Genomic DNA, 13,126 nt, shown 5'->3' on the forward strand with positions numbered 1-13,126 from the left:
GTAAGGAATGGTGTCCCTAGCCTCTGTTTGTCAGAGGGTGGAGATGGCTGGCAGGAGAGAGATCACTAGATTGTTACCTGTTAGGTTCACTCCCTCTTGGGCACCTGGCATTGGCCACTGTCAGTAGACAGGATACTGGGCTGGATGGACCTTTGGTCTGACCCAGTATGGCCATTCTTATATTCTTAAGTCCTTTTAATATGCTAAAAATAATTTAGAAGCTCAAACCAATGCTTTAGAAAAAAGATAAACCACTGTGACATGTATCCCTTTGACGAAAATAGGAGATAGTCTGTGATGGTGACAAAACACATCAAGTCACATGACAGAGAAGAGCAGTTCACTACAATTCATTTAAAACTAATAAATAGGGCCCTACCAAATTAGCTGTCATGAAAAATGCATCAGACTGTGCAATCTGGTCTTGTGTGCGCTTTTACCCTATGCTACACAGATTTCATGAGGGAGACTAGTGTTTCTCAAATTGGGGGTCCTAACCCAAAAGAGTTGCAGGGGCGGGGGTCGCGGTATTGCCTTCAGAGCTGGGCGGCCGGGGAGCGGTGGCTGTTGGCCAGGTGCCCGGCTTGGAAGGCGGCACCCCAATACCATTTGAATATTAATGACCTACTTTAAAAACAAAAAACAACCTATAACCAATTTTTTTGGTCTTACAATGACAAAACCCTCAGTCTAGCGTATTGCCTACAAGTAAATAACTAGCCTGGGTTAGCTATTTAAATCAATCTGCTAGGAAGTTCTCCATGACAAAATTGTTATTAAACACATAACTGATCATAAAATGGAGTTTATATCCCATGGGAAATTCAAAATATGTTTTGGTTCCAAAATATTAAATATGTATAATAAAACATAGAAGTCAATATGAAACATTTTATTCTATGACTCCCTGCCGCATGGGAACTGAACTTTGTTAGAGGAAATATTAAGACAGGGACCATCTTTTTTTCTGTTTGTACAACGCCTAACATAATGGTGTCCGGGTCCATGATTGAGTTTCCTAGGTACTGTGGTGATGGTGGTGGTAATCATCATCATCATCACCACCATCACCACACATGTAAAACACAGGCAGAATAACACTGCAGAAAAAGCCTATGAGGAATTTAATAATCTTTTGGTACTTCACTTAAGTAAGACACATAAGGAAGAGTAATATTTAATTCATTAAAATGATCCAGTCCTTGACTTAAGGATTCACTTTTCTCTGCTGCTCTTTTGTGTTCTAAAGCACTATCTATACTTAAACAAAATAAATCTTCACAATGTCTATTTCCTGAAGAGTGTTTGATCTAACATTAGATAGGTAAGTTACATGCAATAAGTTAAATTGCAAGAGGCTGTGAATGTGGACACCATCTGAGGGGACACTATCCGTTGAAAGGCTTCATGAAAGAAGTAGGTATGAAGAAACAGAAAGTGCAGAACGGAATGAGTAATATTCCCAGAACAGGGAAGGAGTGGGAGGGAGTTAAGACAATGATGGGGGGGGAGGTTCTTCTCATACAGAGGATGTTGAGTAGAACCTATGATGTGCCCCAACCAGGGCTGCAATAAAGAGGGGGATAGAGCTTGATTACCCCCACAGGATTCAGATAATTATTCCCACAAGGTACTCAGAACTAAGCAGCATGTATTATATACCATATAGCACTGAAGTAAATATCATACCAGCAACTAACCTGGAGTGGTGGAACCCCACGATTTTTTGTGCTTGTCTTGTGAGTACTGGTAGTAATGACACAGTTATGGCCGAGGGACTAAGTTGACATTTAAGAATATGCAAACCCTTTAATGATTTTGGGGTTCTGCATGGTTCAAAAGTAGTGAGTGTGTGACTTCTCATTAAACAGCTTCTTTGAACAAAAAATTCTGAATCTTCCTTCAAAGTGTGGTCAAAATATTTTCCTTTTCTCTTTTTTAGGAAAAGTGGGGAATAGCAAAACAAAATGCAAATATCCTACATTAAATATGATACAAGACACCATAATGATTTTTGTAATTTTTTAAATATACAAGTAGAGCTGGAACAGTTTTCCATCAGAAAATGCAGATCTGTCAAAGTGAAATGTTTTGTGGGAACATGTTTATTTGACAAATTGTTTTGACAGAAGAGAGTAGACGACTTGGGTTTTCCTGCCAGCAGGCTCACCATTTGCTTAAACAGTCCTGGCTCTCTCTTTATAGATGACCTCTAAACTCCTTGCTTTCTTCTGCACATCTATTGCAAGAGCCCTGTTCCAATACCTTAGTCACCTCTCGGTCCAATTGCTACAGCCTCCTCTTCTCCAAATTCCCATCATCATAGCTTACTTCATACTGCTGCAGTTCCATCCAGAATGCAGCTGCTAACACAATCTTTATTTCCTGTTACTTACACCCCATCTTCTTCTCTCTTCCTGCATCAGCTTCAAACTCATCCTCATCTCAACTCCACCCTCCTATCTATGCTTGTTGGAGAGGCCTTGCTCCTTGCCGTCCTCTTGAGTGCCTTCAACTGCTTCCTTTGTCTTGGTTCCAGAATTTTTTCATGCAGCTTGCTATGCTTGAAACACCTCCAGATATCAAACACTCACTCTCTATTTCTTCACACCTACTTCTTTCATGAAGCCTTTCAATGGATAGTGTCCCCTCAGATGGTGTCCACATTCACAGCCTCTTGCAATTTAACTTATTGCATGTAACTTACCTATCTGATGTTAGATCAAACACTCTTCAGGAACGAAACTTTGTGAGGGTTTACTTTGTTTAAGTGTAGATGGTGCTTCAGAACACAAAAGAGCAGCAGAGAAAACTGAACCTTTAAGTCAAGAACTGGATCGTTTTAATGAATTAAATATTACTCTTCCTTATGTGTCTTACTTAAGTGAAGTACCAAAAGATTATTAGATTCCTCATAGGCTTTTTCTGCAGTGTTATTCTGCCTGTGTTTTACATGTGTGGTGATGAGGATGATGATTACCACCACCACCACAGTACCTAGGAAACTTAATCATGGACCCAGACACCATTATGTTAGGCGCTGTACAAACAGAACAAAAAGATGGTCCCTGTCCTCATTTATTTTCCCCTAACAGAGTTCAGCATAGCATTCTAATATTCTTGATGCAGAGGCCATAAACAAAAGGTTAAGATATATCCATTTTATTAGGGTCATGCAACAGTTACAACAGTTCAATCAAACACAAGAACCATTCAAATGCCAAATGAAAAATATTGTGCCTCTCATATGACAGAATATTTGGTGTAACATACTTTGGTCCCCCACATTCAACTGCAGAAGCTTTCACAAATCGAACAGGTTGCAGGCCAACTGGTTCAATGCTCAAGGTGTTGTTTTCAACAGCCTCTAGAACAGCTGAAGCCAACTACAAAAGGATAGCAAAGAAAGTAATTAGAAGTAGTTTGACATTATCCATTGCACTGAAGTAATACAAGATTTACAGCTATATAAATAATCATTTAATTAAAGCAAAGTCTAAACATGCAAATTCAACACCCCAGATAGGTTAAGAAGTTGCCCTGTATGTCAGTGTAAATAGGACCTTTTGGTTTTAACTCCCAGGCTCCTCTCCAAATAACCCTGAAATCCAAGCTGTGAGGTAACTGCATTTAGAACAACAAAAACAAAAAGTCTAGTTTGTTTTCTTGTTAAGCATTGACTCATAGTGAAATTATTCTTCTTAAGCTGAATCAAACATGCTTTTAAAGCAAGGAGTGTTTCAGTCCAAGTATCTGGACATTCACTTTTAACATTTTTTTAAAGCCAATTATTATTTAAAAGATTTTCAGGAAGGAATAAAACCTGTTAATTTATAGAATACCTAAAAAACAATAGATCATTATCAATGTTGTCAAAGTAGGCTTGATTATAATATTTTCCTGTGGAAACAACATAAAGCAGAAATTAAAATACCTTTCCCTAACTCATTTTCCTGACTCATTGTTTTAAAGTGCTTTTACATATAGATTCATAGATACTAAGGTCAGAAGGGACCATTATGATCATCTAGTCCGACCTCCCGCACAACGCAGGCCACAGAATCTCACCCACCCACTCCTGCGAAAAACCTCTCACCTATGTCTGAGCTATTGAAGTCCTCAAATCGTGGTTTAAAGACTTCAAGGAGCAGAGAATCCTCCAGCAAGTGACCCATGCCCCATGCTACAGAGGAAGGCGAAAAACCTCAGGGCCTCTTCCAATCTGCCTGGAGGAAAATGCTAACTAAGCAGGATGTGACTCAATATCAGCCCATATGATTGTTTAAATAGACTCAACAGTTCTGTTTCGCTAATATAGTCCATTAAAGGGTTATTCGTCAATGGTTTTCACTCAACTCCTAACTGTATTATTAAAACAACTCTGTACCAATGATCTTTGCTACCACCTATATAGTGTTATTCTGCTTTGGATATTTTACAAATCAATTCACAGAATACAGTATTAAATAAGTTTAAATAGAATATTCCTTGTTTGCCCCTCCCCCAAGAAATAAAATAAAATAGTTCACATTCACAGCATATTTATACAGGCAAGAATTTATATAACACATCAACTAATCACATAAGCAGACATCACAACTTAATCTAGTTACCATTTAGTTTACACATTCAGTTCGTCTGGTTATACTTAAAGGAAAATAAAAGATGGTCACTCCATGTACAGTGATTATCTGTAATTTATGCACAGAAGTGGTGGTAACTGCATCCTGGCCTTTTCAGGCAACAAATAAGTCTACAGTAGCAATTAACAGGGTGAGAGGGCTACAGAGGGAAAACAGTAAGATGGCCTAGTTATATAAATTAGAGACACAAATATGAACTACAGGAGCATACAGATAAAACACTGTACTGAAAGAAGTTAACGTACTGCTCTACATGGATTGCAAATGAACCAATATGCAAATAGCTACCCAGATTGTGTGCCAATGGCCATTTGAAAGAAGACTGGATGAATCATGATAGAGTGATACACCAGTCAAGTGAAGACATGAGACTGTTCATAGAATCACAGAATCATAGAATATCAGGGTTGGAAGGGACCTCAGTAGGTCATCTAGTCCAACCCCCTGCTCAAAAGCAGGACCCATCCCCAATTAAATCATCATCATGTTGTATGCAGGAGAAAAATCTAGCACTGTGCCAGGAAAGGCTGTCAATGTTCATCTGCTTCAAACAAATGAATCTCTGTAGGCTTAAAAGATTCAATCTTGCCTCTTGTATTTTAGGAAGATCCAAGAATAAATTTCTTTTACTCTTAGGGCTGAATCTTCAACTGTACCCAGTAAGTGCTGTGTAGAGGTGACAGGGGCAAACTCACAAAGAAGGAATGACTTGGGCCAGTTCTGTGCTTTTTCCAGCACAGGTTAGGACACTCTTAGGGCTGCTCTAAACAGTGCAGGTATGTAATGAGCTCTCTTGCTGATAGTGATTCTAGGAGTGTAGCATGCTCCAACCACACCTCTTTCTGACCCCACAGCATCACTGGAAAATCTGGAAATGGGGTCCAGGAGTTGTGTAGAACCAGCCTTAGATTTCCCCATGACAGCAAATACACAACTGGCTGCTTACTGGCTACAACAGCTTTCCATCCCTTTTGTCCCACCTGAGGCCTTGATCTCATTTACAATTTACTGTAAAAGGTTGTGTTTCTTTCTTTATGGTCGGGGGAGGAGGAGGTTAGCAATCAAAATGAACGTCCTCTTTCATGTCTTTACTGTAAAACATGCAAATTTCCAAAACAGTAATACCTCTCCCTACTTGAAACATGAGAATTCTTACTTTTTTTTTTTATTTATTAACTCTGGATCTCACCACAGTCATTTGGAACTATTTGCATCTCCATCTTTCTGTAAAACTGATAGGCCAGGCTAGGAGCAGGAGGGATTGCATATTTTATCCTTGTACAGTCTCCTCTGTCCAGTTAATTGACTAACAATATTTTTAATTAAACCGTATAAAGGGTTTCTAGATGGAATAAGTTACAATAGGTAGAAACCGGAGAAAAGGCACTGAGAAAATATATCTGGCCATGACCAGCAAAGGCCAGTTTGACAGAAGGGAGGAGCAAGTTAATCTGTGTAGAACTGATATCTGGTGGATGAAAAATAAAAATGGTTTGCATGATGAAAAAGGTAACTTTTCTACTTATTTAAATTATCGTAGTACCTAGGAGCCCCAGTCATGGACCAGGCCCCCACTGTGTGAGGTACAGTACAAACAGCACAAAAAAGACAGTCTCTTGCCAAAGAGCTTACAAACTAGGTATAAGACAGACGAATACAGACCAACCAACAGAGGGTACAAGGCAACGAGACAATATTGGTCAGCATGGTAGGCTGTGGCAAGACAACAGCAGCCTAGCCTAGCTGTTTTCAAGTATAGGCATCACCACAGTGGAGCATTTTAAGGAATGATTGAACAAGAACAGTAAAATGGCGTTACACACGTTTACGGGGAGTACATCCCAAGCACACAGGGCAGGATGGGAGAAAGCACAAAAGTGCTTGTTTGAAAATTTAACAAGTGAGCTATGGAGGCTGGCATCATGGGCCAATCAGAGGTAAGTATCAACAGCTTGGTAGTGAATGATAATAGATAGGGTGGGGATAGGCTATGAAGGGCCTTGAAAGTGCTGACAAGTAGCTTAGGGTTGATATGATAGAGAAGAGGGTGCCAGTGGAGGGATGACATGGTCAAAGCGACAGGCTAGGAAAATATTTACAGCAACAAATGAAAATTCAAAATGCAGAAAAAAAAATCAAAGAAGGTGAAATTCACACAACTGTTTTAATCCAAAATCAATTATGTTCCCAACTCTTTCACCTTTCTCTGAGCTTAGCCCTTCTGTCTAAGGCTTCCCTCCTCAAAGAAAGCAGAATGCACCACAGCCCTGGCTGCCTGCTCCAAAGTCTGACTTTCTCTGCTGCGCTGATAGATTGGGAGAGAAGACAGGTGTCGGTGTCTGCTGAGTAAAGGGTGTTGTGGCCTGTATGGCCATTTACATAAAGGCGTAAGTAAGAAAGACAGTAAATGGACAATGTCCCTCCTAAAAGGTCCCTAGTAAGATGAGAAGTACACAATCCCCAATTCCTCAGGGCACTAGAGTTTGAAGGAGGGATAGGAGAAGAATGAGAGTCTCTACTTGAAAGAGTCATGTCTGGAATAGCAAGAGAACTCCAAGTTAGTATTGGATACAGTGACAGAGGTAGGGAAGGGGGAATCTGAACAACTGTGGTCTCCAACCTTTTTATGCATAAGATCACTTTTTGAATTAAAGTGCAACCCAGGATCTACCCCGCCCCTTCCCCGAGGCCCCACCCTGCTCAATCCATCCCCCTCCCTCCGTTGCTTGCTCTCCCCCACCCTCACTTACTTTCACTGGGCTGGGGTGCGAGGTCTGGGCTGGGGCCGAGGGGTTCAGAGTGTTGGAGGGGGCTCCGAGCTGAGCCTGGGGCAGGGGTGCAGGAGGGGGTGAGGGGTGTGAGCTCTGGGAGGGAGTTTGGGTGCAGGAGGGGGCTCTGGCCTGGGGCAGAGTGCTGGGATGCAGGAGGAGGTATGGGGTGCTAGCTCTGAGAGTGGGCTCCAGAGCTGGGACAGAGGTTCAGGATGCAGGAGTGAGTTCAGGGTGCTGGCTCTGAGAGGAGACTCAAGACTGGGGGTTGGGGTGCAAGCTCTGGAAGGGGGCTCAGGGCTGGGGCAGAGGTGCGGGCTCCTGCCAGGCAGCAGCGCTAAGGCTCCCTGCCTGCCCCACGCCACTCCCAGAAGTGGCCAGCATCTCCCTGTGGTGCCTGGGGCGGGGGCATGGCTCCACACACTGTCCCTCTCTGCAGGCATGGCCCCCGCAGTCCCAATTGGCCGCTGTTCCCCATTCCCGGCTAATGGGAGCTGCAGGGGTGATGCCTGCACACAGGAGCAGTGCATGGAGAACCCCTGCCCCACCCCCATCAGGGGCCGCAGCGAGCCTGCCTGAGCCCCGCTGCGCCATTGAACTTTTAAAAAGAAAAGGAGGACTTGTGGCACCTTAGAGGCTAACCAATTTATTTGAGCATGAACTTTCGTGAGCTACAGCTCACTTCATCGGATGCATTCAGCGGAAAATACAGTGGGGAGATTTATATACACAGAGAACATGAAACAATGGGTGTTATCATACACACTGTAAGGAGAGTGATCACTTAAGATGAGCTAATACCAGCAGGAGTGGGGGTGGGAGGGAAGAAAACCTTTTGTAGTGATAATCAAGGTGGGCCATTTCCAGCAGTTGACAAGAACGTCTGAGGAACAGTGGTGGGGAGGGAATAAACATGGGGAAATAGTTTTACTTTGTGTAATGACCCATCCACTCCTAGTCTTTATTCAAGCCTAAGTTAGTTGTATCCAGTTTGCAAATTAATTCCAATTCAGCAGTCTCTTGGAGTCTGTTTTTGAAGTTCTTTTGTTGTAATATTCCGACTTTTAGGACTGTAATCGAGTGACCAGGGAGATTGAAGTGTTCTCCGACTGGTTTTTGAATATTATAATTCTTGACGTCTGATTTGTGTCCATTTATTCTTTTACGTAGAGACTGTCCAGTTTGGCCAATGTACATGGCAGAGGGGCATTGCTGGCACATGATGGCATATATAACATTGATAAATGTGCAGGTGAACGAGCCTCTGATACTGTGGCTGATGTGATTAGGCCCTATGATGGTGTCCCCTGAATAGATATGTGGACACAGTTGGCAATGGACTTTGTTGCAAGGATAGGTTCCTGGGTTAGTGGTTTTGTTGTGTGGCGTGTGGTTGCTGGTGAGTATTTGCTTCAGGTTGGGGGGCTGTCTATAAGCAAGGACTGGCCTGTCTCCCAAGATCTGTGAGAATGATGGGTCGTCCTTCAGGATAGGTTGTAGATCCTTGATGATGCACTGGAGAAGTTTTAGTTGGGGGCTGAAGGTAATGGCTAGTGGCGTTCTGTTATTTTCTTTGTTGGGCCTGTCCTGCAGTAGGTAACTTCTGGGTACTCTTCTGGCTCTGTCAATCTGTTTCTTCACTTCAGCAGGTGGGTATTGTAGTTGTAAGAACGCTTGATAGAGATCTTGTAGGTGTTTGTCTCTGTCGGAGGGACAGAGCAAATGCGGTTGTATCGTAGAGCTTGGTTGTAGACAATGGATCGTGTGGTGTGGTCTAGATGAAAGCTGGAGGCATGTAGGTAGGCATAGCGGTCAGTAGGTTTCCGGTATAGGGTGGCGTTTATGTGACCATCGCTTATTAGCACTATAGTGTCCAGGAAGTGGATCTTTTCTGTAGACTGGTCCAGGCTGAGGTTGATGGTGGGATGGAAATTGCTGAAATCATGGTGGAATTCTTCAAGGGCTTCTTTTCCATGGGTCCAGATGAAGATGATGTCATCAATGTAGCGCAAATAGAGTAGGGGTATTAGGGGATGAGAGCTGAGGAAGCGTTGTTCTAAGTCAGCCATAAAAATGTTGGCATACTGTGGGGCCACACGAGTACCCATAGCAGTGCCGCTGATCTGAAAGTATACATTGTCCCTAAATGTGAAATTAGTTATGGGTGAGGACAAAGTCACAAAGTTCAGTCACCAGGTTTGCCGTGACATTATTGGGGATACTGTTCCTGATGGCTTGTAGTCCATCTTTGTGTGGAACATTGGGGTAGAGGGCTTCTACATCCATAGTGGCCAGGATGGTGTTTTCAGGAAGATCACTGATGGATTGTAGTTTCCTCAGGAAGTCAGTGGTGTCTCCAAAATAGCTGGGAGTGCTGGTGGCGTAGGGCCTGAGGAGGGAGTTGAACTTTTAGCGGCTGGAGATTGTGATTGACTGTCAGAGGCTCCAGGATCGACCAGTAGATTGCAATCTACGGGCTGGTGACCACTGCTGTACAACATCTTACCACTCTAAGTTAGGCTTCAGCCCTTCACTTTGACTAGTGCAATTTTTTTTATAATGAGGCAAATAGCTAAATATTATGTAACTATGTGAAGAAATAATTTACAGCCTTCAGGTACTGAGTAAAACATGTGGAAACAACTGTTCCATGAGTACCTATGTACATTATATAAAGACAGCATCAACATTTAGACAGAATAAATACATTACCTCACTTTTTGAGAAGGTTAAACATGGGAAGATATCTTCCTGATAGATTTTATCTAAGAAAGGGCATGTTCTGTCCATCGTCGGCTCATCCTTCCAGGATCTGAATTCATTATACAGAGATAAGTCAGCCTAACAAACAAACCCAGAAAGATACTTTTTAAACAAAAAGAAGTTGTATTCTAGTGACAAATGTTATGGATTACAGCAGTTCTGCTAAAACTGAACAGTTAATACCACCTGCATTTCAATCAACAAGCATTAGAACCAATACCACTATTCCACATTATTCTATAGCTCCAGCAACTGCACATTAACCACACTTTTTTTTAAAATCTCTGCTTTGCTTAAGTATACAAAAATAAGCAATTTAAGTTGTGTTGTTTCATGTATCTTGAACTTATTGCAGTATTAGGGCACTGAAATATTAAAAAATGAGACAAGAGAGGAAACTGGCAAGTCATTGAAGTCTTGAAGTCAGGATACCCTTGGCAATACAAGAGAAACTGTTTAACTGGAAGAAGTCACTAATTCTTTTACATCTGTGCATCTGTTACATCCTTTCAGTCTGTCCACTGCTTATTTTCTGAATTTGAAAAGTTTGGTAAGGTGACCAAATCTAAGTGATCTGTTAATATTATATTTAAAAGCAAAGTAAATAAACAAATACCTTTGTATGTCTACAGAATTTAATGTAAGAGTAGAATCGAGCCCATCATTTTAAACTCGCTGTTATTCTTCATTTGAGGTCCCTCAAAGTCCAAAAACTTCATTCTCCCACTTTGCTAAGCCTATCTCATGCTATAATTTCACAGGTACCACATAGCATTTATTGGAACATGAAGCCAAACCACATGAGATCATGTTCGGGGAGGGAGGGGGGGAGGGGGAAGGTACATTGGGAAAGCATGAAGGGGAAATAATTGGTGGGGTTTTGGGGAAAGGGTGGGAGTTGGCGTAGTTTTTATTATTAATTCACTTCTTGATGGAACTGATGGAGCTTATGAGAGCTCTGAATGAGAAAGATAGTGTCTTGATGAAGTGGGATTGGAATGGTATTTTATGCACAGGCAGCAGCACTAAAGGAGACAGAAGCAGAAGCGAAACAAATAAATGGGATGTTGAGGATGGATCACCCACTTGTCCTTTTGCCCTACAAACCTGTCTTCCTTAACACACAGAATACCCTCCCTGAACTGATTCATAAGGCTACTACCATCTCCTCACAACCCCTTCAAGATCCACACCTGCCTACAGAAAAATGAAATTAAAATAGCTACACAGAGTTCCAATGAGGACCGATGATGTCCATCTACTTACTTATATTTGAAAATAAAAAAACCTTTTAGATTTGAAGTTATGAAGATGTCACTAACTAGCCAAATTAACTTTGTGACCTTATTACCATTACCCTCATCTCCTTTCCTTCCTACTGTTTGTTACAATCTAATATGATGACACAAGTGAGTGTAAACTCTTTGGGGCCAGAACCATGTCTTCCTATAGTTGGTGTAGTGCCTACCTCCACAGGGCCCTTGCACACTACTGTCATAATATAAATGAAGATTTAGGGAATGGTCTTGGTTTTGTCTGTAAATTAATCCACAGTTAAAGGTCAAATGAGGAGGTATGTGTGAGGGAAGCAGGAAGAAAAGAGTTGGATATGTAGGTCAATAGCATGAAAGCTGAAGAGGGTCGAAGATTGTGAGGTGAGGAAGGGTGAATGCCATTTAAATAAATAAGAGATGGGGAAGATGTGGCCACCTAGAGGATGGCAGAGGACAGTTATGGACTGAGAGAAGAAAACAGAAACTCACTGACAAACTTGGAGAACTGAAAACAGGAAAAGTTCGAAATAGAGAAAAAGGAAGAGAAGCCCATTGATGGATTTTCTGGGCCACCTCATGATTAGGGACTGTGAAAGAAAAGAAGCTGTTGTTTTAGTGAGATGGAGTGAGCAGGAGTTCAGAAACTATGAATGGGGTGGGTGTTCTAGAGGAAAGTAACGTTCAACAAGCAGACACACCCAACTGAGAATTTAATTATGCTTATTTTATAGTATGCTTGTTAGAAAGAATATAAGGTTTAAATTACCATTTAAAAATCATTTTAAAATATTCTATGTAAATGAGGCACTGCAGAGGGAAAATAATTCACACTAGAACAATCCTAATGGACTGAACTCAAAAGATTAGTTTATGTATATTAACCTCCTGTGTACTATTCTAGACTATCCATTTTCAGAGTTTTCCCTGATCTTTAGCATTTTACCATTTTCCTATAATTAGTTTTTTAAAAAAACCACAGAATTTAGGCAGGCCAATTTATTTTCTATTAGATCCACTTGACTTTCACCTAGGTATAATCAAAGTCAGCTGTCTCAGTTAAACCAGATTGTAAATGCCTTTGTTGCTAAGCCACCAATCTCATTGTGCAAATGAAACACAATAAATGTATTCTGTTCCGTAAAGGAACATTCCCCGTAGCCTCAATCAAAATTCTGAGGCATGAGAAAATGAATGGTTTATCAATACCTTAAAGAGTCACCCACAGGGGTGAAAAACTTTTTTTAAAAAAAGCATAATTTTTGTATGTGTTTACTGAACATTTTGGAAATCTAACAGTCATTATTTACATTGCATTTATTTTTAGTATTTTGCTGAGTTTCCCTCTTCATCCAATATTTAAAAGAAACCAAGCTGACTTGAAAAGCTCTTTTTATTTGGCTTTCTGCTTCATACTTTGAGTGCCTTATTCATTTCCTTTCTAGGTACTGAATGTGTATCTCTCTTCTATCCCCACTCTTTCCCTCATCAAATCAGCAGTGAATTATAATGGAACAAAATTTTAAAAGGGATACAATCATTATAAATTACTCTTCTGTCTGAATATTTTTCCATCTTTACAAACAGCACCTAAAATTACTAAAATATGAAAGATTAGAGAATTATATTACAACCCTTTAAAAAAATACTGGTGCAATAACATCATTTTGTATATAATTAG

The 13,126-nt window shown here is 41.0% G+C and overlaps 1 protein-coding gene across 5 annotated transcripts in view; it reads right to left on the reverse strand.

The window, feature by feature from the left end:
* Positions 1 to 13,126, reverse strand: part of RAB3IP (RAB3A interacting protein) — a 53,992-nt gene that overhangs the window by 7,910 nt on the left and 32,956 nt on the right. For all 5 annotated transcript variants that reach the window (XM_073327797.2, XM_073327796.2, XM_073327800.1 and 2 more), the window contains 2 exons: positions 10,124 to 10,252; positions 3,274 to 3,386 (listed from right to left, as the gene is read on the reverse strand). In XM_073327797.2, the coding sequence (XP_073183898.1) occupies positions 3,274 to 3,386; positions 10,124 to 10,252 (242 nt within the window). The remainder of the gene's footprint in view (positions 1 to 3,273; positions 3,387 to 10,123; positions 10,253 to 13,126) is intronic.

Source organism: Lepidochelys kempii, chromosome 1, assembly GCF_965140285.1.
Source record: "Lepidochelys kempii isolate rLepKem1 chromosome 1, rLepKem1.hap1, whole genome shotgun sequence".
In the NCBI taxonomy this organism is placed as follows: domain Eukaryota; kingdom Metazoa; phylum Chordata; order Testudines; family Cheloniidae; genus Lepidochelys; species Lepidochelys kempii.